This window comes from Lissotriton vulgaris, chromosome 10 (assembly GCF_964263255.1).
Source record: "Lissotriton vulgaris chromosome 10, aLisVul1.2, whole genome shotgun sequence".
Classification (NCBI taxonomy): Eukaryota; Metazoa; Chordata; class Amphibia; order Caudata; family Salamandridae; genus Lissotriton; species Lissotriton vulgaris.
This window is the reverse complement of record NC_141698.1, coordinates 18,616,036-18,643,470: the sequence shown is the minus strand read 5'-3', so window position 1 is coordinate 18,643,470 and position 27,435 is coordinate 18,616,036. Positions and strand designations below refer to the sequence as shown.

Genomic DNA, 27,435 nt, shown 5'->3' with positions numbered 1-27,435 from the left:
ATAAGGTGTTGGAGATGATAAGATCCTAAGAGCTCAAATCCCTTGACCCCAGAAATTGCTACAAACAATGTGTGTCTCCTTTGCATTTATCAGGCAGTGAACTCTGTTGATCCAAATTTGCAGAAGCACCATGTGGGACTCAGCAGAAGTCATCCTATTTCACTCTTGGAAGTCAGCATTAACATTTTGTCCAAAGGAACCGCTGGAGATAGAACGGTGTCACCCAGAAATCTTTTTGGATTTCTCGGCCTTGTTGAACAATGAGAGCAGTCTACGCGCTCAGTGTCTAGCCTCTGGCGGCACAATTAGAGCCACCCTATATTGAAGCCAATCATTCTTCGTACTTTGATGCAAAGTTTTACAGGAATAGGGAGTCCATCTAACTCCTGAATTGCTATCCTTTTTAACTTATACTTATTACCATGTGCATAGCTCTTGCATTCGCCTAAGCATGTCTTTTTATGTGTACTTGGATAAAACACAGCTTTGCCTTCAAATGGAGGGTTATGGTGCCAGCACTCGAAGCCGCTAATGCGTGACGTTCTGCGGTATCAAACGCCAGGCAGCTCTTTCAGGCCACATACTAACAAGTACCCAATCATGTTGCCATCATCTCGCCTCCCTGGGCCCAGACCTGTGGGCCACATGCCCTTGGACTGTGTCCCTTTCTTTCATTGCCATAACAGCTGCACTGTGCCCATTCCAGGAACCGTACCATACTTGTGTATTTGCATTACTACACACAGCCAACAGTCACTTTATTTTTGTGGTGGTTGTTGGCCGCAGTTTTATTACACATTACATACATCATATTTGTACAACTCCCATGGACACCTTCCTGGGGCCGGGGTCATAAATCATTATCATGCATTATCATAAATTGGGTATCACTCGGTTTCATTTGGACATCATAAATCATGGGTCATAAATCGTAGAGTATTGTAAATCATTCTGCCGCAATCAGCTATTTTGTTGTCATAAATCACTTTGCCTGATCATCATAAATCAGCAGCCATAAATCATGGGCGCTGCTCCCCCAGCTCCCTGATGTAAAGGTGAGCTGCCCAGGGGGAGCATTGCCTTATATCCTCTCCTCCCTTTGTTCTTGGAAGCGGGGGGAGAGGGCCTCGGGCACGTTTTGCCGGGTGGCGCAAACCAGCGCGAACCGGATCCATTCCTTCTGGGCTCTGGCGGCCGTTATGGCGCCGGCCCTCGAGGCCCCCTACGGGGGCGGCCTTTGCTATAAAGCTTCAGATGTCTCTGCTCAGAAGTGGCAATGAGTGGGACCCAAGCCACCCTTCATATCCTCAGAATCCACAGAAAGGGTGAGTCTGCATCGTCTACACATTGCTCCTCTGGCATTCTCTCTTCCAAGAGACAAGCCATTGATAGGAATGATCCTGCAGCAGCAGTCGCCTGCCCCTTGTCTCTCTCTGTCCTACATAGGAATACCTTTGGCCTCATTTGAGACACAAAAATGACTTAGGTCTCACAAACTCGATCCTTCAAGAGCTGTTTCTCCCAAGCATACAAGTTAGATGGAGCATCGCAGCTCATCAGCCACTGACACCATGTGACTAACCTGGGTGGTGAAGTCCGCTCCGCTCGCGGAGTTTTTCGCACTCCACGTTACGCAAAGCTCGCGGAAATCCGAAAAACTCTGCTTCGCGCAGCGGAGTTTTTTCCCTCGCTCGCGTTCACCAACGTCAAGTTGGCGAGCACGAGCGTGGAAAATAAACCTCCCAGGTTTCTCATTGCGAGTGGTCACGTATGCTTGCGTTGAGAAACTGCCCTTTTGCGTTAAGAAAGCTGCCGCTCAAGTAAAAATCTACTCTAGCAGCAGAAAAGGTAAGCTTGCACTGTGCATGGTGCGGTTCGCAATGATTGCACACTGCGGACAAGCATCCGGCACTGTGTAATCACTGCGAACAGCATTTTTCTATCGCACTTTGCCACTTGTACAGCTCCGCATAGCGTTGCGGACTTTTTTTACCTCATCACGGAGTTTCGCGTAGCGCAACTCCACAAACTCCACCCAGGGTTACATGTGACACAATACGTCACCAGCTGAACAACTTCAAAAATATGACCACATATCAAATACCTAAAGGGTGTACTCTGCCTATCAGGATCCTTGTACTTTCACCGACCCCCACTATCTAGCCCCACAAACCCCAGCTCCCATGGACTGACCTTCCTGGCGCTACTGATCGCGACAGCTTCTATGTCAACTCATTTATTTTAACCTGTGGGGAACCTGAGAGATTCCAACTGGGCTGGTACACACCCGCTTGCATATAAGGCTGGCCTGAAAAGTGACCCCCTCATCCCAGCCCAGCCAGCCTGTGGCAGGCACCCGAATGCTAGAATATCTTCCATTTTCCTCCCACTAGTCAAGTTCCTTTAAGTTTTATTCTGATGGGAAATATGTCCGAAAATGCCATTTAACCGAGCTGACACCTCCCCCTTTACACAATGATACCTCCGTGGGTAAGGGGAGGGCTGCAAAGGACGCCAGGTCTGCTCTCTTCTGATGTGTGCCGGTTTCTGGCCTAGAGAGCGTCGCTCTTGCTCGGCAGGGCCCTGGGAGGAGTGGGAGTCGATGAAAGCCTGCATGTTATCAAGGACGGATGAAAGGCAGGAAGGGGCGCCTTTCATCATATCTCAGAGGGCCCCACAATGCTGCCCAGATATCTAAAGCCCGGCAGGGGCGGCCTGATCGAACAGGCTCCAAGGGCTGCTGGGGGTGGGGGCTGGAAGAGAAGCCTATGTGGCATCCGTGGGCACTTTCACTCACGTGCATTGCATCGATTATTGCTGAATGACTGGCCACAGTCCCTGCCGATAGACCGATCGATCGGTGGCTTCCACTGCCACAAGAACCCCCTTGACACAAAATCTCATATGTGAGGTTTCTTTGACTGTGAATTTTGTGAAGAAAGAGAATAAGGGAAACCAGGTCAGCGGGGGCCTTTGATTTAACCAAATTGGGCATTAGGACATTGAGCAGATGAGGTGGGATTAGAAGCCGGTCTTTCCTGGGGGGTGGGGTGGAACAGGAGCTAAAGCTCGCATGTCCACCTCACACACCTCCTGCCATCCCCTCCGCCACCTCCTCGCGCTAATCGCGCCCAAAGGAGGCCGCTCAGGGCTTGATCCAGTCACCTGAAGTGTCCAGAAAAGTCACTCTTCTCAGCCCTGACTGGTGACGCAGGGCCCGCTCCGGCCAGAAGGGAGGGTGGGCTTAAAACTCACAAGCCCAATTAAGAGATCAAATGTTTAAGGGGGTTTGAGCTTGTTTGCGAGGGCCTGGGCTAATCCGGGAGGGCCTGTATAAAAAGAGAGGGGGGCCACCTGGCATATTAGTACTAGCCACCTGGGAGCGGTGAGGGCGGGCCCACTGGGATCCTGAGAGGAAGTGCAGCAGGGAGCCCCTCGGTGAACACAAGGGGAGCACAAGGAAGTGGGGGTCGCGGACCTCGGTACCAAGGAAGTCAAGAGGGCGCTCGCCAGTCATGGCCTACTCCTGGAACTCGGGCGCCTATGCAGCTCGGCGGAGATATGATGACGAGGACACCACTCGGAGTAGCATATTCACATACACCAACAGCAACAACACGCGGGGTGAGTACCGGCTCTCCGGAGACCCTTGAGAGTGGCAAGGTGGGCACAAGGGAAGCATAGCAATCTAGACGCAGAACGTAGGCCTTGGTGACACACATGGATGCTAGGCACCCTCTTCTGCGCACATCACCCATCTGCGGCGGCACAATGGCTCGTGCTTGACCCCTTGCTCTATTGTCGCCTTCCTTGAACTTCCAGTTCATGCAAAGGAGGCTCCTGCAATATGAGTCTCCAACTCCAACCTCCAGAGATGTCTGTAGGCATGCACCGCATACTCAGGTCCATAGGAGCATAGCCATCACCCCTAGACGCCGAGTCACCCTGTGATTTGCGTCAGAAACCTGGAAGAGGTTTGGAAAATCCTCTCTGGACTACCTAAAGCACGGCAAGGCCACACACATCGCAGATTGTGTGCTAAGCAACTGCCAGTGCCAATGACAGACCCAATCACCTGACCCAAAACTGACTTTCTTGTTTGGGGACAAAGAAAATTCAACGAGAAAGAGGGGGGGGGGGCTGGCAGCCAATAAAGGTCCAGTACCCAGGCTCGATAAATGCTAATATGATACATTGGGGAGGTACTGTTCCTATCAGGAAGTAAAGGAGTCGAAGCGAGGATGGTGGGGTGGGAATTCTAGGGACTACTCGCTGGTGCCCTCACACATCCCTGGAGATGTCAGGCTGCATCGTTGGCCGTGCCCCTCATAGAGCCGGAGCGGCAATGCCCTCGAGGACCCACAAAGGGTCGCTTTAGTAGAGATCTTTTTATTTGTTTGCTGTAGGATGAGAGGAGAGCGTGTAAGGGTATCAAGAGTATATACAGTGGAGTGGAGTGAGGGTGTCTAATCAAGTGAAGGAAGTTAACACTGGCGAAGAGATGCCAACTTAGAATCTAATATGATGGTTCTCTTGGCAGGGTTAAAAAACCATAACAAGGTTAGGGCTCCTGTAGGCAAATAATGTACGTAATAATCAATGATGGGGGAAAGAGAAGCTGTGATCCATTCGGCTTCCAATGGTTAGCACAAAAAATCAATAGGGGGTCTACATACACACCCCTTTATTTTTAATTTCTCACATCACGATTTTTTTCAATAAAGATTTGTGATTTAATGATGTAGAGAATTTAACCTCACCACACCTGAGCACATTTACTCCATCTTTTTATCTCTGGACGCTACTGATAAACCAGTTGGTCTTCCTCCAGGTGGAGGTCAGCATACATACAAATAAAGACCCAATGATGACGCTGTAACAGTACACAAAGGCGGAGAATCAAGATATACCGCCGTTGGCCTGTGTACATATATGAGGGTTTTTTATGTAGGAACAAGCATAATTAAGACCCTGGTGACACAGGACAAATGGTCCATTCTCCCCCCTATTAATTTTTTGGGGCAAATAATGTACCCCAGAAGTCTTAAAATAACGAGTGTGGTCAGGTCGGCATGTTTCCTGTCTGGTGGCCCAGAAGGATCCGTGACGCTTCTTCAGGACCTAAAAGCTATGTGTAGTCCTACCCCACACTTAACACCAATTTGCTGACAAGGAAAATTATCCAGGTAATATTTTGGGAAAGGTGGTATTTAAAGTATCTGCTGCACTCCAGGATTACAGATTGATGAGGGTAGTCTAAGCAGGTACCAGCAGTTGGGCAAAAAACCCCTGAGGATGAATGTCAATGGATTAGCTAGAGCTGATGCACCGATAAGGAAGCCATGAATTAGAAATACAAAGAATGTAATGATAACCAGTGCAAACCAGGAGATAAAGCAACAAGCTACTGAAGGAGATCTATATAACGGTTTTATATACTGCTACTGTAACCAAAGGTATAATGTGCCTTACATAGAATGGTATTGCAGGGACTTTAGAATATTTATGAGAGACTAGATTGTAAGGTAATCTAGATGTGTCCTTAATACACGGGTTGGGAATAAGGTAGAGTGAAAGGTCTGGGGGTGTCACCAGCTTCTGTATTTTGATGTACTTCATAGGAATTCAATAAGAATATCATGTTTAAAATGCACTATAAAAATATTGTAGCCAGATAAACAATACATAGCTACGTATGGAGCTAGTATTCTTAATTCTACATATATGTAGCATGGTACCATAAATCTTCAAGGTACATAGCTGTGGAGTTAAGAATACTACATCTCTACACACTGATATTCACTTATCTTCATGGTATTGTAGAAGCTGATATTCTGTCTTCGATCTTTTTGATGGGCGAAGTTTTTGTCCATGATATTCTGTCGTCAATCTTTTTGATGGGCGATGTTTTTGTCCATGATATTCTGTCTTCGATCTTATTGATGGACTATGTTTTTTTCTATGATATTCTTTCTTCGATCTTTTGAAACGTGGTGTTTTTGTCCATGATATTTTGTCTTCAATCTTTTTGACGGGCGATGTTTTTGTCCATGACATTCTGTCTTCAAACTTTTAGATGGGCGATGTTTTTCTCCATGATATTCTGTCTTCGATCTTCTTGATGGGAGATGTTTTTTTCCCATGATATTCTGCCTTCGATCTTCTTGATGGACTGTTTTTGTCCTTGATATTCTGTCTTCGATCTTCTTGATGGGCGATGTTTTTGTCCTTGATATTCTGTCAAACAACCACTTCAGGTACAATCAGAAGTCATTCGTTTTTAGAGAACTTCTGAATGACAGGAGACTCGGTTGAGTGCTTAGATCTCTATCTAAGTAAATTTGAAAAAACATGCCTCTGTCAGAGACTCCCCCTTCTTTGTAGAAAACTTCGAAGAAGCAGTGTTTTGCGGAAAAGCAATATGCAAATGTAGGCCACTTTTTTTTAGCATGCCCGGGCCGAATTTTAATCCCAATCCAACACTGGGTGGCACAGAGCACTCATCCCGACTTTAAGATTCTCACTGTCTAAAGTCCATACACTTAACTTGGAAAATGTCCAGCACAGATCGCCAACATGGAAAGGCGCGCATTGCTCCCTGGGTACGAGCTGTGGAGTCAGCATCCAGTAGACTAACTGGGATTTCCGAGTTACATGTATGAACCTTAGACAAAGCAATGCTTGACAAGGACAGGCGCACAGTGCAGCTGCACTGTGCCCCAGCGCACTGGTCCATGATAGGGCCCAAGGGATGAGATGCTGCAGCAGGTATAACCTACTGATTCTTAATGTGCAGCAGCGCCTGAACACAGGCTTGTGTCCACTCTTTTGTGGTGTTACCACTAGCCCCTCGCTGGTGGAGACAGGGCGTTTTCTCCATGTCGCGATATGGATCTAGGCGCATGTCTCCATGTGAGTTCAGGGCAGAACTCAACGAGTGTGAAGGGAGAACGTATGTGCTCACCAGGTTATGGTACATGTCCTCAGTTTGTTTACCTTTCTGAAGGACCATGAGAGAAGCTAATAAGACAAGATCAATCAATCACCGATGGGTGCAGGCCACGTGTGACCACCCCAGAATGCCGTGAACGGCATCAGTTAGGAACTGATCAGCCACATCAATAGGAGTCAGTTCGGCAACTCACTAAGTACAAATTGATTGGAGAGATGAGAGAGAAGAGAGGGGGAAACGGGGTAAGACACTGGCAGACGCAGAGAGAGAGCAAGAGGGTGGGAGACACAGACAGAGAAGAGAGAGGGGGAGTGACGGAGAGAAAGACGAGGCCGAAGCAGGGAGGGGGCTAGAGGGGGGAGAGCGAAGGAAGAGGTGAGAGAGGGTAAACAGAGACAGGAAAAGTGCCATGGAGACGGAGAGAGAAAGAGCAAAGGAGAAAGAGAGAGAGAACAACAGAGACGAGGGAGATGCAAAGAAAAGGACATGGAGAGGAAGGGAGACTTAGGAACAAAAAGACTTCGTTAGCCAGAGAGATACTGTAAGTGTGGGAAAGGAGAGAGATGATGAGGGAGTGGGAGAGAGAGAAGAAGTGTGAGAGAAACAGAGGGAGATAAAGAGAGATGATGAGGGATATACAGAGAGGGAGACAAGAGGAGAGAAAGGGAGTTTGAAATGCTAGGAGACGGAGTGAGAGAAAGAGAACAAAACATGACCAGCGAGAGAGACAGGCAGGAAGACAACAACAGAGAAAAGCAGAAGAACAGAAACAGAAAGAAGAGCTACAAAAAGAGACAGGGAGAGTAAGAAACAAGGAGACCGAGAAAGGTAGAGAGAGAAAAAGAATGAGGGATAGAGACAGAGAGAGAGAGGAGAGTGATAGAGAGAAAGATGGAGAGAGAGATGAAAATTACAGGGAGATGTAGAGTGACAGAGAGAAAGAAATTGAGTGAGAGGAGAGAAATACGGAGAGATGCACACAGCTATAGAGAGACAACAAAGAGAAAAGGGGCGAAAACGGGGAACAAGGAGATAGGCGCAGAGAGAAAGAGAGAGACAAAAACGATAAAGACAAAAAGGGGGGAAAGAGAAGGAAGGAAGAGAAAGAGAGAAAATAAGAGTGAGAAATCTAAATAGTGACACGAATGGAGAGACAAAGAAGGAGGCAGGGCGAGTGACAGAATGGGCGTTAGCGAGAAAGCGCAAGAAGGACACATAAAGAAAAGAGAAAGAGAGAGGCAGAAGGAAATAGAAACAGAGAGATAGAGAAAGACGTGGAGTAAGAGAGATAAGTAGAAGACACAAGGAGATGGAGACAGTGAGTGTGAGAAACAGGGAGATGAGAGAAAGAGTGTGAGAGAGAGAATTTGACAGAGACAAAGTGGAGAAAAGTGGACAGAGATAAAGAGAGAGAGAGAGAAAATGGCGTGGAATGGATTAAACTAAAGGAATATGTGCACAGGCTGGTATATAGATAAAAAGAGAGAAAGAAAGAACAAAAGTAGGATACAGAAGAGAGAGAGAGAGAGAGAGAGAGAGACAAAAAGGTGGAGTGGGAGAAAGAATGAAAAAGAGAATGAGAGAGACAGAGAGGGAGAGAAAGAGATAGCAATAGAGAGAAATACAAAGAAAAATGGATAAGAAGAGAACGAGAGATATAAAAGAGAGAGTGAAAGAGAGAGAGAAATAAAGAGCAAACACAGACAAAGAGGGACGTGCCAGAGGGAGTGGAAAATAATTCGCGGGAAGAGATAAAGACAGAAAAAAAGAGCTAGAGCAAGAGAGGGAGGTCGGAGAGAATCAAAGATTGAGAGGAAGAAAGGGTTAAGGAGAAAGAGGATAAGAAGGGAGAAAAACAACAAAATAAATGATTTGGGGGGGAGATAGATTGGACTGAACAAGGAAGAGAGAACGTGGGAGAGGAAAGATAAAAAAGAGACAGGGAGCACCTGAAAAAGAGAGGCAGATGGAGAGACAAGGAAAAGGCAGAAATGTCGAGAGAGAGCAGAGGAGTGGATAGAGCGCCACAGGCTCAGGACTGATATACAAAGACAAAATGCAGGCAGAGAGGTGGCTTGTAGAAGGATAAGGCAAAGGAGTTCTGGGAGCGAAAGAGAGAGCAGACAGAGATTTGTGGCTTGTGGAGAGCGACTACAGACTCGGAGTGGAGGAGAGAGTGGGCGTGTAGGGAGAAGGAAGGCTCTGAACCTACAGAATAGGGAGTGTGCATCTACAGACAGTCGGATTGTGACATGAGCAGATGGGGGCTTTGGGAGGAGGTCGATGGATTATGGAAGGCGCGTGCAGATTGGACAGAGGATGGAGAAAGGTGGCATGTTGCGGAGAGAGTAGGCAGACAGGCTGTGGGAACAGCATGCTGTGGCATTTGCATGATTGGGAAAGCATGCAATGCTTTTTGCATGGCGAAGAGAGCACACAGTGGCATTTGCAGCATAGAGTGTGTATGTTAGAGTATTTTCAAGATGGAGAGGAGATACAGTGGTGTTTGCATGACGGAGAGAGTATATAGCAGTGTTTTCATGACAGAGAGGACATCCAGTGGTGTATGCATGATGGAGAGGACATACTGAAGTGTTTGCAACATGGAGAGAACATACAGCGGGGTTTGTATGACAGAGAGGACATACAGTGGTGTTTTCATGACAGAGAGGACATACAGTGGTGTTTGAATGACAGAGAGGACATCCAGTGGTGTATGCATGATTGAGAGGACATACAGGGGTGTTTGCATGAAGGAGAGGACATACAGGGGTGTTTGCATGAAGGAGAGGACACACAGGGGTGTTTGCATGAAGGAGAGGACATACAGCGGTGTTTGCATGATGGAGAGGACATACAGCGGTGTTTGCATGACGGAGAGCACATACAGTGGTGTTTGTATGATGGAGAGGACATACAGCGGTGTTTGCATGACGGAGAGGATGTACATTTTGTGTGCATGACAGAGAGTGTATATAGTGGTATTTGCATAATGGAGAGGACATACAGTGGTGTTTGCATGATAGAGAGGACATACAGAGGTGTTTACATGACATGGAGGCCATACAGCTGGGTTTGCATGACGGAGATGACATACAGCAGTGTTTGCATTATGAGAGGGCATACAGTGGTATGATGCATGATGGAGAGGACATACAGAAGTGTTTGCATTATGGAGAGAACATACAGTGGTGTTTGCAACATGGAGAGGACATACAGCGGGGTTTGCATGATGGAGAGGATCTACAGTGGTGTTTGCATGATGGAGAGGACATACAGCAGTGATTGCATTATGAGAGGACATAACGCTGGGTTTGCATGACGGAGATGACATACATCAATGTTTGCATTATGAGAGGACATACAGCGGTGTTTGAATGATGGTGAGGACATACAGCGGTGTTTGAATGATGGTCAGGACATACAGCCGTGTTTGCATGATGAAGAGCACATACAGCGGTGTTTGAATGATGGTGAGGGCATACAGCGGTTTTTGCATGATGGAGAGGACATACAGCGGTTTTTGCATGATGGAGAGGACATACAGCGGTGTTTGCATGATGGAGAGCACATACAGCGGTGTTTGAATGATGGTGAGGACATACAGCGGTGTTTGCATGATGGAGAGGACATACAGCGGTGTTTGAATGATGGTGAGGACATACAGCGGTGTTTGCATGATGGAGAGGACATACAGCGGTGTTTCAATGATGGAGAGAGCATAAGGTATTAGTATGATGGAGAGGGCATACAGGGGCATTTGCATGAAGCAGAGGATATATAGTAGTGTTTGCACGATGGAGAGTACATACAGCAGCGTTTGCATGATGAAGAGGACGTACAGTGGTGTCTACATGAAGGAGAGGACGTATAGTGGTGTTTGCATGACATAGAGGCCATACAGAGGTGTTTGCATGACATAGAGGCCATACAGCTGGGTTTGCATGACGGAGATGACATACATCAATGTTTGCATTATGAGAGGACATACAGCGGTGTTTGAATGATGGTGAGGACATACAGCGGTGTTTGAATGATGGTGAGGACATACAGCCGTGTTTGCATGATGGAGAGCACATACAGCGGTGTTTGAATGATGGTGAGGACATACAGCGGTGTTTGCATGATGGAGAGGACATACAGCGGTTTTTGCATGATGGAGAGGACATACAGCGGTGTTTGAATGATGGCGAGGACATACAGCAGAGTTTGCATGATGGAGAGGACATACAGCGGTGTTTCAATGATGGAGAGAGCATAATGTATTAGTATGATGGAGAGGACATACAGGGGCATTTGCATGAAGCAGAGGATATATAGTAGTGTTTGCACGATGGAGAGTACATACAGCAGTGTTTGCAGGATGAAGAGGACATACAGTGGTGTTTGCATGATGGAGAGGACATACAGCAGTGTTTGCAGATGAAGAGGACATACAGTGGTATGATGCATGATGGAGAGGACATACAGAAGTGTTTGCATGAGATGGAGCGGACATACAGTGGTATTTGCAACATGGAGAGGACATACAGTGTTTGCAACATGGAGAGAGTATACAGAGGTGTTTGCATGATGGAGAGGACATACAGCAGTGTTTGCATGACGGAGAGGACATACAGCAGTGTTTGCATGACGGAGAGGACATACAGCAGTGTTTGTATGATGGCGTATATAGGTGTGTTTGCAAGGCAGAGAGGATATACAGCGGTGTTTGTATGAAGGAGTAGACGTACAGTGGTGTTTGTATGACGGAGAGGACCTACAGTGGTGTTTGCATGGCGTAAAGGACATAAAGTGGTCTTTGCTCGATGGAGAGCACATACAGGGGTGTTTTCATGACAGAGCGGACATACAGTGGTGTTTGCATGATGGAGAGAGTATATAGTTTTGCTTGCATGATGGAGAGGACATACAGTGGTGTTTGCATGATGGAGAGGACATACAGTGGTGTTTGCATGATGGAGAGGACGTACAGTGGTGTCTACATGATGGAGAGGACATACAGTGGTGTTTTCATGACAGAGCGGACATACAGTGGTGTTTGCATGATGGAGAGAGTATATAGTTTTGCTTGAATGACAGAGAGGACATACAGTGGTGTTTGCATGACAGAGAGGACATACAGTGTTGTTTGCAAGACGGAGAGGACATACAGCGGTGTTTCCATGATAGAGAGGACATACAGCGGTGTTTGCATGACATAGAGGCCATACAGCTGGGTTTGCATGACAGAGACGACATACAGTGGTGTTTGCATGACAGAGAGGACATACAGCGGTGTTTGAATGATGGAGAGGGCATACAGCGGTGTTTGCATGATGGAGAGGGCATACAGCGGTGTTTGCATGATGGAGAGGACATACAGCAGGGTTTGCATGATGAAGAGGACATACAGTGGTGTTTGCATGATGGAGGGGAGATACAGCGGTGTGTGCATGACGGAGTAGACATACAGAGGTGTTTGTATGGCGGAGAGGATGTACAGTGGTGTTTGCATGACGGAGAGGACATACAGTGTTGTTTGCATGATGAAGAGGACATACAGCTGTGTTTGCATGACAGAGAGTGTATATAATGGTATTTGCATGATGGAGAGGACATACAGTGGTATGATACATGATGGAGAGGACATACAGAAGTGTTTGCATGATGGAGAGGACATACAGTGGTGTTTGGATGATGAAGAGGACATACAGTGTTGTTTGCATGGTGAAGAGGACATACAGCTGTGTTTGCATGACGGAAAGTGTATATAATGGTATTTGCATGATGGAGAGGACATACAGTGGTATGATGCATGATGGAGAGGACATACAGTGGTGTTTGGATGATGGAGTGGATATACAGTGGTGTTTGAAACATGGAGAGGACATACAGCGGGGTTTGCAACATGGAGAGAGTATACAGCGGTGTTTGGTTGATGGAGAGGATATACAGCGGTGTTTGTATGACGGAGAAGACGTACAGTGGTGTTTGCATGATGGTGAGGACATAAAGTGGTGTTAGCGTGATAGAGAGGACAACACAGCTTTGTTTGCATGACAGAGACGACATACAGCGGTTTTTGCATGGTGAGAGGACATACAGCGTGTTTGCATGAACGAGAGGACATACAGTAGTGTTTCCATGATCGAGATGACATACAGTTGTGTTTGCATGACAGAGAGGACATTCAGTGGTGTTTGAATGACGGAGATGACAAACAGCGGTGTTTGCGTGATGTAGAGGACATACAGTGGTGTTTTCAACATTGGGAGAGAGTATACAGCGGTGTTTGAATGATGGAGATGACATACAGCAGTGTGTGAATGATGGAGAGGACATACAGCGGCGTTTGCATGACGGAGAGGACATACAGTGGTGTTTGCATGACGGAGAGGACATACAGCGGCGTTTGCATGATGGAGAGCACATACAGCAGTGTTTGCATGACGGAGAGGACATACAGTGGTGTTTGAATGACGGAGATGACAAACAGTGGTGTTTGCTTGATGTAGAGGACATACAGTGGTGTTTTCAACATTGGGAGAGAGTATACAGCGGTGTTTGAATGATGGAGATGACATACAGCAGTGTGTGAATGATGGAGAGGACATACAGCGGCGTTTGCATGACGGAGAGGACATACAGTGGTGTTTGCATGACGGAGAGGACATACAGCGGCGTTTGCATGATGGAGAGCACATACAGCAGTGTTTGCATGACGGAGAGGACATACAGTGGTGTTTGAATGATGGAGATGGAGGCCAAAGTAAGCGCTAAAAATGTCATAAGTTGGGAGGAGTGGAGAAGCGGTCTTTGTCTGAATAGGCCCTGGTAGAGGTAGTTCCCAGCCCTTTTTGCTGTGTCTCCTGTTGTTAACTCCTATGAGTGTTTAGAAGCAGGCTAAGATGACAGTATTAAACAACATTTTCAAACGTGAAAGAAGCTTTCTCATTACTGTGATTCTCAGACAGGGCACTATACTTGACAATGTTTCGATTCCACTTTATATCATTCATACTACATATCCCAGTCAACTATTGCAACTGCTTACATTACTGTACTGTACACTTCTATTGTAGTGCAATACTATATTTTGTCAACTAGTTGTCCTTTTCTAGAGCTTGTACAAATCTGTTTCCATATCAAGCACTTTGCCACCCTTTGGATATTGCTTATTGAAGAGCTATTGGCTTTGCCAATGTGTTTTAGCCATGTTGTGCACCAGTGTAGCTACTTTTCAGCATGGCTAAAAGTTAGTGGAGTAGAGTGTCGTGGCATAGAATGGAATTGCGGACAGTGGCGTACAATGAAGTGGTGTAGAGTAGAGTGGAATGGTGTAGAGTGCATTGGCGTAGAGTGTTGCAGCATGGAATAAAGCAGCGCACAATGCAGCGTCATAGAATGCAGTGGTGTAGATTGGAGTGTTGCATATTAGAATGCAGTGGTGTACAGTGCTCTAGTGTAGAGTAGAAAGGGATAGAGAGCAGTGGCATAGAGTGGTGCAAAGTAGAATATATTGCTGCAGAGTCTACTGGCATAGAGTGCAGTGGTGTAGAGTGAAGTGCTGCAGAGTGCAGTGGTGTAGAGTGCTGTTTTGCTGAGTAGAGTGTTGTAGAGTGTAGTGATATAGAATATATTGCTGCAGAGTCTACTGGCATAGAGTGCAGTGGTGTAGAGTGGAGTGCTGCAGAGTGCAGTGGTGTAGAGTGCTGTTTTGCTGAGTAGAGTGTTGTAGAGTGTAGTGATATAGAATATATTGCTGCAGAGTCTACTGGCATAGAGTGCAGTGGTGTAGAGTGAAGTGCTGCAGAGTGCAGTGGTGTAGAGTGCTGTTTTGCTGAGTAGAGTGTTGTAGAGTGTAGTGATATAGAATATATTGCTGCAGAGTCTACTGGCATAGAGTGCAGTGGTGTAGAGTGAAGTGCTGCAGAGTGCAGTGGTGTAGAGTGCTGTTTTGCTGAGTAGAGTGTTGTAGAGTGTAGTGATATAGAATATATTGCTGCAGAGTCTACTGGCATAGAGTGCAGTGGTGTAGAGTGGAGTGCTGCAGAGTGCAGTGGTGTAGAGTGCTGTTTTGCTGAGTAGAGTGTTGTAGAGTGTAGTGATATAGAATATATTGCTGCAGAGTCTACTGGCATAGAGTGCAGTGGTGTAGAGTGGAGTGCTGCAGAGTGCAGTGGTGTAGAGTGCTGTTTTGCTGAGTAGAGTGTTGTAGAGTGTAGTGATATAGAATATATTGCTGCAGAGTCTACTGGCATAGAGTGCAGTGGTGTAGAGTGAAGTGCTGCAGAGTGCAGTGGTGTAGAGTGCTGTTTTGCTGAGTAGAGTGTTGTAGAGTGTAGTGATATAGAATATATTGCTGCAGAGTCTACTGGCATAGAGTGCAGTGGTGTAGAGTGGAGTGCTGCAGAGTGCAGTGGTGTAGAGTGCTGTTTTGCTGAGTAGAGTGTTGTAGAGTGTAGTGATATAGAATATATTGCTGCAGAGTCTACTGGCATAGAGTGCAGTGGTGTAGAGTGGAGTGCTGCAGAGTGCAGTGGTGTAGAGTGCTGTTTTGCTGAGTAGAGTGTTGTAGAGTGTAGTGATATAGAATATATTGCTGCAGAGTCTACTGGCATAGAGTGCAGTGGTGTAGAGTGAAGTGCTGCAGAGTGCAGTGGTGTAGAGTGCTGTTTTGCTGAGTAGAGTGTTGTAGAGTGTAGTGATATAGAATATATTGCTGCAGAGTCTACTGGCATAGAGTGCAGTGGTGTAGAGTGGAGTGCTGCAGAGTGCAGTGGTGTAGAGTGCTGTTTTACTGAGTAGAGTGTTGTAGAGTGTAGTGATATTGAGTAGAGTGGCGTGTAGTGTGTTGGCATAGAGTGCACTGGTGTGGTGTACTGTGGTGTTGAATAGAGTGGTGTTGAGCAGAGTGGCATAGAGTGCAGTGGTGTAGAGTGGTGCAGAGTAGAGTGCAGTGGCCTACAGTGTGCATAGTGCCATAGAGTGCAGTGGCCTAGACTGCAGTGGTATAGCATTCAGTGGCGTACTACGCAGCATCATAGAATGCAGTGGTGTAGATTAGATTACAGTGGTGTAGATTAGAATGCAGTGGCACAGAGTATAGCAGTCATGGAGAGTACAGTGAGGCAGAGTACTGTGGTGCTGAGAGTGCAGTGGCGTAAAATTGTACAGAGTGGAGTGATGCAGAGTACAGTGGTACAAAGTGGAGTGATGCAGATTGCAGTGGCGTAGAGTGGCGTGAAGCAGAGTGCAGTGGCATAGAGTGCAGTGGCATATAGTGCAGTGAAGTAGACTGGAGTGGCATAGAGTGCAATGAAGCAGAGAAGACTGGTGTAGAGTATATTAGCATAGAACGCAGTGGCGTAGAGTGCAGTGGCATAGAGTGCAGTGGCTTAGAGTGCAGTGATGTAGAGTTAAGTGGTGTAGAGTGCATTGGCATATATTGCAGTCGTGCAGAGTAGAGTGGTGTAGAGTTCAGTGACATTAAATGTAGTGTTGCAGAGTAGAGTGTTGTAGAGTGCAGTGGTACAGAGTGCAGTGGTGTAGAGTGCAGTGACATACAGTGCAGGTGCATAGAGTGCATAGGCATAGAGTGCAGTGGTTTAGAGTACCGTGGCATAGAGTGCAGTCACATAATGAAGAGTCGAGTGACATGGAATAAAGTTACGTAGAGTGCAATGTAGTAGAGTATATTGTTTCAGAGTAGAGTGAAGTGCAATAGAGTGCAGTTGCATTGAGCAGAGCGGCGCAGAGTGTAATGGAGTAAAGTGGTGCAGAGTGGAGTGATGTAGACTGAAGTGGCATAGAGTGAAATGAAGCAGAGTAGAGTGCTGCAGAGTATATTGTCATAGAACGCAGTTGAATAGAGTGCAGTGGCATAGAGTGCAGTGGCATAGAGTGTTGTGATATATAGTGCAGTGGTGTAGAGTGCAGTGATGTAGAGTAAAGTGGCATAGAATGCATTGGCATAAAGTGCAGTAGATCAGAGTAGAAGGGTATAGAGTTCAGTGACGGAGACAGCAGTGTTGCAGGGTAGAGTGTTGTAGAGTGCAGTGTCATAGAGTGCAGTGACATAAAGTAGAGTGGAGTGACATGGAGTAGAGTGGCGTAGAGTGCAATGGAGTAGAGTATAGTGTTTCAGAGTAGAGTGAAGTGGCGTAGAGGGCAGTAGCATAGAGTAGAGCGCCGTAGAGTGTAATAGCGTAGAGTAAAGAGGTTGTAGAGTGCAGTGGTGCACAGTAGATTAGAGTATCGTACAGTAGATAGGCATTGAGTTCAGGGGAGAAGAGTGGAGTGGTACAGAATAGAGTGCATTGGCATAGAGTGTAGTGTTGCAGAGTGGCGTACAGTAGATTGGCGTGCAGAGTAGAGTGGAGTGTCCTAGAGTGCAGTGGCGAAGAGTGCAGTGGTTTAGAGTGAATCATAGACATAATATCGACAGACAGGATATAGACACAAAAATATCGACACAAAAATATCGACATCAATAATATCGGAGTTCTATCTACATAAAGGTAAGTACAAAAATATCGGAAAAAAATATCGTAGTACAAAAATATCGATGTTAAAAAAATCGTTTTTTAAACGTATTAATAATAAAGTAAAAATAATTTTAAAATACATATAATTTAACAAATTATAAATATAAACATTAACACATATTTAAAAAATAATAACTAATACATATACATTTAAAATAAATTTAAAACTCTACATATAAATTAATATATATACTTACTCCACATATTACAACAGTAGGGAAAGCGTTGGATAGCGTAGGGGTAAAAATTACTATTTCCACTCCAGAGAGTGCAACAGTAGGGAAAGCGCTGGATAGCGTAGGGGTAAAAATTACTGTTCCCACTCCAGAGAGTGCAACAGTAGGGAAAGCGTTGGATAGCGCAGGGGTAAAAATTACTATTCCCACTCCAAAGGGTGCAACAGTAGGGAAAGCGTTGGATAGCGTAGGGGTAAAACTTACTATTCCCACTCCAAAGGGTGCAACAGTAGGGAAAGCGTTGGATAGCGTAGCGGTAAAAATTACTATTCCCAATCCAAAGGGTGCAACAGTAGGGAAAGCGTTGGATAGCGTAGGGGTAAAAATTACTATTCCCACTACAGAGGGTGCAACAGTAGGGAAAGCTTTGGATAGCGTAGGGGTAAAAATTACTATTCCCACTCCTGAGGGTGCAACAGTAGGGAAAGCGTTGGATAGCGTAGGGGTAAAAATTACTATTCCCACTCCAGAGAGTGCAACAGTAGGAAAAGCGTTGGATAGCGTAGGGGTACAAATTACTATTCCCACTCCAGAGGGTGCAACAGTAGGGAAAGCGTTGGATAGCGTAGGGGTAAAAATTACTATTCCCACTCCAGATGGTGCAACAGTAGGGAAAGCGTTGGATAGCCTAGGGGTAAAAATTACTATTCCCACTCCAAAGGGTGCAACAGTAGGGAAAGCGTTGGATAGCGTAGGGGTAAAAATTACTATTCCCACGCCAAAGGGTGCAACAGTAGGGAAAGCGTTGGATAGCGTAGGGGTAAAAATTACTATTCCCACTCCAGAGGGTGCAACAGTAGGGAAAGCGTTGGATAGCATGGGGGTAAAAATTACTTCCCACACTACTCCCCCTTTAACACACAACGCGCTACACATACAAAAAAACACAATTAATATAAATATCAATTAATCAATTAATAACAATTATTATTATTACATTGATGTAATTATTAATTAACTAATTAACACATATTAATTACCAATTAATAATTAATTACCAATTAATAATTGATTAACAAGATATTTACAAGAATACACAATATTTAATAGTACATTATTTATAATTAATATTATGAAATAATTTAAAAAACTACTTACCAATTAATTAATTAACAATTAATTAACACTAAATACCAATAAATAAATACAATCTCTTTAATGAATTTAATTTAATAATGTCACACCCTATTCCCCAATAGACACACAACCCACTACACATAAATAAATCACATAAAAATGTAATTGTCATTTAATCACTTAATATTACCTATTAATTAATAATTAATAATTATTTATCAATAAAAACAAATTTTAAATTATAATGAATTAATTATAATTAAATTACTTCCCACCCTATTCCCCTATAAACCCACAACCCGCTCTGATACTAAAACTCAACATGTAAACAAAATTACTCTTTTCAAAACATACATTAAAAACATAATTAACAAACATATAAACAACATAATAAAATACATAATACTAAACACAATTTCGATATTAGTAACATACATACCTTAATATCGATATTCTGTCTATCGATATTATTGCACATCAATATTCTATACCATCGAAATTAAAACATCGATATTATTGTATATCGATATTTTTATTTCGATATTTTGTCTCTCTAGCATTTAGAGTAGTGTGGCATTGAGTGCTTTGGCATAGAGTGGATGGTGCAGAGTTGAGTAGAGAGGTGTAGAGTAAGGTGGCATAGAGTGCAGTGGCGTTGAGTGGTGCAAAGTAGAGTGGAGTGGTGTAGAGAGGCGTATGCATGGTGTGGTAGAACACTGCCATTACAGACAACACGTTTTTCAGAGTTTTACATAGCGCGTACTTGATCCAAAGGTATCAGGTATCAGAGAGCTTTACATGAGCACCAGTTGCATTACACAAGGACACATTCATTTTTGTTGGGGAAGGGGAGTTTAAGTGATTTGCCCAGAATCACAGGATGTTGAGCGTTATTACCGAGGCTCGAACTGGGTTTCCCAGATTTGAGATCGCGACCGCCCTAGCCGTTAGGCCACAACTGTCGTTTCAAGGTGCTGGGAGCAGTCGGGGTGATTAAGTGAGCTATTGCCTAGAGTTACATGGTGCTGAGCTGAGAGATCCCCAGGTGATCGAACCGTGAGCCCTGCGTTCCTGAGTCAACATTCTACCCGCTGCCCCACACCTCTCGCCTGACCATTACATTTGCACAGACATGCAGTTTTACTAATAGAACTAAACCTTGCACAAACTACAATGTGTCAAAATGGCGTCCCCTAGTGTATTTATTTGTTTTGATCATATTAAAGTATTTGTTTCCAACACACTTCAGAATTACCACAAAATGTGCTTCATATGTGCTTTTCTAATTCTGAACTACTTGCAGTACATTTAAAAATTGATGTGTGCTAGAAAAAACCTTTCCTACCCCAAGTATCGAGCAGGATTGTCACTTAAATCCTCTCACTTTGAAGTAAAAGAAAAGCAAACACCAAGCTCCCTCAGAAGACAGAGCCTGACAGTTGAACTCTGTCTTTGAATGCACCACAAATGTGACAATATAAGAATAAGATTTACAGGCCTTATTACAGAAAAAACACTGTGGCAGAATGCAAGGAGAGGTGGAGTGAAAAGGCTTTACTCCTTTGGAGGGACAAGCTCATACTGGGCAGCCTAAAACAAAGCCAGCAAATAGAAAGCCAGAAAAAGTGAGCCATAAACCACAAAGTCAATGGTAAGCAACAGGCGTCCTTAAATTTAATCAGCAAACCAGACAGAAGTGCTAAACATGGCATTCTTTGCTCTTTTCTTTCATGTTGACGCACATAGGAGGGTAGCAGAGTGAACCCCAAAACACAGACCAGATTTAAATCTGCATCAGAAGAGATTTACTATTTATCCAGGGCCCTTATGTCTGAGTGAGTGAGTAACAACTTGCCTAGTTGTTTCTGTCAGAAAGTCATCTGGAACTTAACTGGCATAACAATAGTTCCTGTTGGGTAATGGATAGACAGATTCCACAGGACTTATGGAGAACATAAGCACGAACCGGAGAAGGTACAATGGTACTCAGAATGTAGAAGTGGTTCTGGGAAGCAGGACTGAAGCTCTGGACCAAGTAAGTGAGGAAATGGAGAAATTTAGGAGCAAGGAGGGGGGGGCGGTGGAAGGTCATCACCTATTAAAAAAAAAGGAAAAGGAAAGAAAGAAAAGGCATGTAGCACTGATGGTAGAGAGAACGGAGACAATCTATGCACCCTTATTCCCAACTGAATGGAAAGATTTAAGAAGCTTGTAAAATCAAAAAGCTGGTGACTGCGTTCCTTATTGAGTGGTTTGTTAAATTCGGGAATTAACCATTACTCCTGTTATTACTACATGTAACAGCATTCTGAGCTTTGTGGTTCACACCTCATACACAGGGTCATTTAAGGATTTTGGGAGCCTTGGGCCAAACATATATTAGAGGCCTCTTTTTTTAGCTATCGCCTAGGCAGCTCTTGCGCTGTCTCTTCGAGACATGCTGTATTCAGGATATGGGCATAAAGCTCTGCCCACTTTCTGCCCATCTTTTTAATTGGCCTCTGTCCTTGTCCTTTGTAAATGGTGGTTCTTCATTGGTAAATAGGCTTAGTAGTCCCTCCTTAGTACAATCTTGTCTCTTCTTGTAACCTCTCATGAGGACACCCCTTTCACATGTGTTGTTACTCCATAGGTTTTAATTACAGCCTCAGAGCACTATTTTCTTAAAGGGCTGCAGACAGGACAAACGCTTGGCTGGCAGTGGTCACTTTACACACTAGCACATCTCACATTTATATGAGACCTTCTATACATTCCCTTCATCAGCTTCACCAGAGTACAGCCTAATCCAGAATTAATATATTAATTCTTTTGTCACATTTCAAAGCTACTAATTGTATATATGAACATGACTATTTGAATGTACTCGTGGTATTGTCTTGCATGCAATGCATTATGGGTAGGGCGGATGTACCATATCTTTTGCAGGGTGCAGTACCATATGTGACCAAAAGAGGTCCCAAGGGACCTTTTATGGTACTGCACCCTGCAACATGGGTAGGTTAAAAACACTGCCATTTATAATGCCAATAACAATTGTACAGGGTGCAGTACCATATGTGGCCAAAAGAGGTCCCATGGTACAGCACTCTGCTACATGACAAGGTAAAAAACATTGGCATTTATAATGCAAATAACTCCAACTCCAACAAATGCAAAAGCAATTGCATTTCCAATGCAATAGGTCTCACATGTGTTAAAGTTAGAGCTGTTGGCTTTGAAAATGAAAATGTTTTTTACTTTTGCGTTTTTATACAATTGGCAATAGTGCTATGTAAATATAATTACCCCACTGTAAATAAATTTTTTTTTTAAAAGACATTGTTATTTTCATCGCCAACAGCTCTAACTTTAATAAATGCAAGACCTGTTGCATTGCAAATGCTTGTTAATTTAGTAGCTAGTTTCAGCTCTTTCGTGCCCTCTTTGACCAGGTCACCAACAGCGCACAAACACACTTGTTCAAAATCTAAATGTGTTTGCATCTAATATTCAGAGATAGTGATGTCTGTTTTCAATATTGTAACACAGCAGCAGCTCACTCATATTACTGCAAATAATCTCTGTGAACCCCTCCTATTTCTAATATGTGAGGTCCTGTTTGATCTAAAAGAAACTTTTTTACTCATCACCCACATTGGAAAATAGTATTTGAAACAATCTTTTTAAGAATTATTCAATGTCATCAAAGCAAAATTCTGTAGAAGAAAGCTAGCTGAATCAGAGGCCCCCTGAAAGGCTGGGGCCCTAAGCCAGAGCCAACTTGGCCCATGCCTTAAAGCGTCTCTGCACACACAATTTACCGAGGGGAAAATGGCTGATAGTTACCAGACCATGCCGATTTTGGTGTGATAAGGGCTAAAATCCACACGTTATTCCCTAAAAACCTTTCCCCACAAAGTGAAGGTGTGGACAGACACCACCACACCCTCAAAATATTACACTGACTACTTGGGTGGGAGCTCAACAAGCGTCAGTGACCAGCTTGGACTTCCAGTGAGATAACCGGCTAAAACGTGAAGAATCACTTGTGATCACTGGAGGGGCTGAGTGGCCTTTAAGGCGTGGAAGCATCAGGAGGGGTCCATACCCTGAAGCTAAGCCTTGTGCTACTAAATGACCCAGAAGTGAATCTTTTTTTTTACAATTACAAGGGCGTCATCGGCCTGTGCTGCACATTCTGTAGCAATGCATGACCATACCTACAGACACCAGATGATTCATACCAGTCTGAAGCGCCTGTGTAATATATGTGTATGTAGGTGTGAATGTAAAAGTACTTTGCAACGCTGTCTTTGTAACAAAATGCCCATTACTATGCACACTTTACAGCAATGCCGTTACCACACAATGCTGTTACCACACATTGCCTTTACCACAAATATGCCTTTATCACACACTGGGGCAGATGTATCAAGCATTTTTGCTTTCGCGATGCAGCAAAACAAATTTTGCGATTCGGTAACCTGCTACTGAATCGCTAAATGGGTTTGCGATTCGGTATTAGGAAGGGGCGTGTTTAGGGCGTCCCTTCATAATACCGAATCGCATCGGTATTTATGAATGTTTTGTGATCGCATTTGTGGGCGCAAAACATTTGCATGTTACCACCGACTTGGTAACCTATTCGCAAATGGGAAGGGGTCCCCAAGGGATCCCTTCCCCTTTGTGAATCCTTCCCCTTTGTGAATGTTTGTAAAACAATTTTTAAGAGCAGGCAGTGGCCCTGGGAGTCCCTGTGGGTCCCCCTGAGCAGGTCTAGTGGGCCAGGGTGTTTCTACCTTGCCCTATTTCTTGATTTTTTACCTTCTTTCTTGTGACTCGGTTCAACCAAGTCACAAGATGGCTGCCAACACTTCCTGGTTTGAAGATATCAGATATCAGGCTCGAGATCGGGAGGGTTTGCGGTTCCTCCGCAGCGTACGCTACTGAGAAACATTTGAGAGGACACCACAACATCGAGTTTCCCGATGGCAATATCGCTGTATTATGGGACTTGTATGAACTGAGCTTCATGGTAATGTGAGGACATTGTTATAAAGCACCTGTGTCCTGCTACCTCCATTCCTATGATTAAGGCAGTCGCTGAAACGCGTCAGGAGAGTGTACCTGCAGCCACATTATCAAACAAACGTTACAGTTTTCTGTAAAGTGGCCTCAGCAAACCTTCTTTGCATTTGATTAACAGGATGTCTGTCCCCGTCAGTCTGAGGCCGCCCTGCAGGGTTGGGGGCCCCCATCGACAGAGGATTGTGTGATATATACATATAAATATATATATTTATATGTAATCCATACTAAAATAATAAAGAGAGAGCCCAAACCTTTGAGGCGGGTAATCTCAGGAACCACAGCACCAATCACAACACCCAATACAGCGTTGGAAAGGGCAGTTGCAGCAGAAGGACATAGGCTATGCAGACGCCCATCATATACATTTAAAAGGTAAAAGAAACATGCCAGCAAAGTAGTCCCTTGTGGGCATGTCTGCGTTGTGTTGTGGGCTTGTGCTGGGGGCGTCACAAACGCTGGGGGCATGTGGTACGTTCCGCCCTTCATGCCATGTCTCATATCGTGTGCTAATCCCACCCTGCTCCCTTTAAATACCCCTGCGACCCATAATCATAACCCACCCTTACTCCTTAAAATACCCCAACACCCTTAAACACTAACCCATCTTAACCCTATAAATATACCCTGTACCCCAAAACCCAAACCTAGCCCTGAACCCTAAAAATACCACTGTACCCCAAAACCCAAACCTACCCCTGAACCCTAAAATACACCTGAACCCCAAAACCCAAACCTAGCACTGAACCCTTAAAATAACCCTGTACCCCAAAACCCAAACCTACCCCTGAGCTGTAAAAATACCCCTGTACCCCAAAACCCAAACCTAGCCCTGAACCCTAAAAATAACCCTGTACCCCAAAACCCAAACCTACCCATGAACTCTAAAAATACTCCTATACCCCAAAACTCAAACCTATCCCTGAACCCTAAAAATACCCCTGTACCCCAAAACCCATACCTATCCCTAAACCCTAAACCTACCCCTGTACCCCATAACCCAAAACTATATCTGAACCCTTAAAATACCCAACCACCCCAAAACATATACCTCAGTACCCCAAAACATATACCCCTATACCCATACTTACCTTATCGAAACATTTAAAAAAAACATGCTTTTACCATTCATGCACTTACAACGAATGTCATTGTAAATGTATGCGTGGTAAAAGCATATAAAATGTAATGCCATGCGTTATAATGGCATTGCGGAGTCATGGTACTTTTGTGATGAAAGTATGCGGAGTGATGGTATGCGGAAAGAAAGCTGCGGAATAATGGGTGTTTACCCTCGCCCGGTAAGTACATTGGTGGCACGGCGGCCCACATCTCCAGCAACATACTCATATTTTTTCACCACCCATTTGAAAAATGCACAGATCTTTGTCATTGATGGCCAGCACCGACATACACTTTTAGACACACCTCCCGCCATAAGTTCTAGAATTGCGTACTTTAGAGCTGGGGAGCTACGTTCGAATCTCGGCATCAGCTCAACATCCTGTGATTCCAGGCAAATCGCTCTGTCTCCCCATGCCTACCACAAATGAATGTGTTCTTCTGTAATGTAAATTGTGCTCATGCCATGTTGTCGAGTTCGCGCTATATAATATTGCAAGGAAAAATAAAGTAGGGAAACTCGAGTTCACACACTACTGAACGCGCACTCTTAAGTGCATCAGCAGTGCACTGTGAATAGAACCCTTTCACAGGCCTGTCACAGATAAGAAATGCTATCTAAACGAAATACTGCTAAACAATATACTACTGGCCGGCAGCAATTCATACCCGGACAACGTCGGGACGGGCTGCTAGTATATATATATATATGTTATGTTAAGTCTGCTTGTATAGCGCATGGCTACCCCAGCAATGGGGCGTCCCAGCGCTGTGGACATACCTAAGAGCAGTGCAACACAACAGAGAAGATGAAGTTAGATGGAAGAGAACAGCCAAGTTTTAATCTGTTTACGGAACAGCAGGTGGTTAGAAGTGGCCCGAGCCCCAAGATGGATCGAATTCCACAGCTTCGGCGCCAAATGCCTAAAAGAGCGACCACCAGCTCGGCACCTTCGGATCTTAGTCGTGCGTGCCAGTATATATATATGTATATATATATATATAAATATATATCCAAAACACAAAGAGCACCCATGTGAGAGAGGCCACAGAAACGTTGATAAAGCGAATTTATTGGCAGCAGCTAGGGCATACAGAATTGCTGGTAAGTTCAAGCATGAGTCCTTGACTTGGCCAGACGCATTTCAAGAATCGAAGTTCCCTTTCTCAATGGCAACACAGTCCCGCAATCACCATCTTGCTTTGCTCACACCAATTATATTCTTAGGACAGCCTCAGTGGGCGGAGCCAATTTCCCATTGGCATTCTGGTCCCGGTAGTGTAAGTCAATGGTTACTCCAGTGAGCGCATTCCGGTGAAATGCAGTCTTTAAAATTATTAAATCCCCAAGTGGCTTGAAGAACCACCAGCTTACTTCTGCTGACCGTTTTGCAAGCTGCGGCCACGCTCGTTGCTCCCGATGTAAATATAATAATAATTTTAAACACTGCAGACTGAGGCTGTCCTAAGAATATAATTGGTGTGAGCGAAGCAAGATTGCGGGACTGTGTTGCCATCTTTATCCCGAGCAGTGCATGTGCTCTGCACTGGTTTGAACAGTCTGAAAAGGACAACAGTAGAAAGGTATTTGTTCTGTAAACATTAGAAAGAGGTGAGTAGAGTCTGTAGGCTAGTGACCTGTCCATTTAACTGGGGATAAACCAAAAGCCCCACCTGTGAGACTAGATAAAGCCAAAACATCTGCTTATGTGATGTGGGTAGCAGTCGAAAAGGTGGAATCTGCAATCACGTTATCACTATTCAGCTTAACGGTAAGCTTCACCTTAGAGGAGATATGAAGCACTGATGAGTGTTGTCGATAGAGCCGCATAAGTTGATCATGAGTAACCTTCTGAAATTGCCTCGACTTTGCACTAAGTTGTCATTACTAACAGTATGTTGACATATGTTTTTCAGGTCCCTTCGAAGGGCCCAACTACCATATTGCTCCACGATGGGTCTACAACCTCACCACCCTCTGGATGTTCTTCGTGGTCGGCGCCTCGGTTTTTACCAATGGGCTGGTACTGGTGGCGACCATGAAATTCAAAAAGCTGCGACACCCCCTGAACTGGATCCTGGTCAACCTGGCCATTGCTGACCTCGGGGAGACAGTCATCGCCAGCACCATCAGTGTCATCAACCAGATCTTTGGTTACTTCATCCTGGGGCACCCCCTGTGCGTTATCGAGGGGTACACAGTCTCTGTATGTGGTAAGCGACTCAGCAGGGCTTGGGCTGTAACATGAATTTTACTGTTGACTTTCAAGATCTATGATGTACTCAGATGAAGTAGTAGGCTGCTCTCTCTAATTCAGATAATAAAAGGGATATTTTCTGGCAACGGACGGAGCACAGTCACACTAAAGAATCAATCCACTATATCAACAATCCTTAGTTTCAACACTTTTTCTTAATGTTCATTCCAAGACATTGAGGAGCATTCAAT

At 44.7% G+C, this 27,435-nt stretch overlaps 1 protein-coding gene across 1 annotated transcript in view; it reads left to right on the top strand.

The window, feature by feature from the left end:
* Positions 1 to 3,381: 3,381 nt before the first annotated feature.
* LOC147684350 (red-sensitive opsin) overlaps positions 3,382 to 27,435 on the top strand; it is a 42,254-nt gene continuing 18,200 nt past the window's right edge. Inside the window, exons 1-2 of the mRNA XM_086940250.1 lie at positions 3,382 to 3,624; positions 26,904 to 27,200. Of these exons, the coding sequence (XP_086796376.1) occupies positions 3,516 to 3,624; positions 26,904 to 27,200 (406 nt within the window). The 5' untranslated portion in view covers positions 3,382 to 3,515. The remainder of the gene's footprint in view (positions 3,625 to 26,903; positions 27,201 to 27,435) is intronic.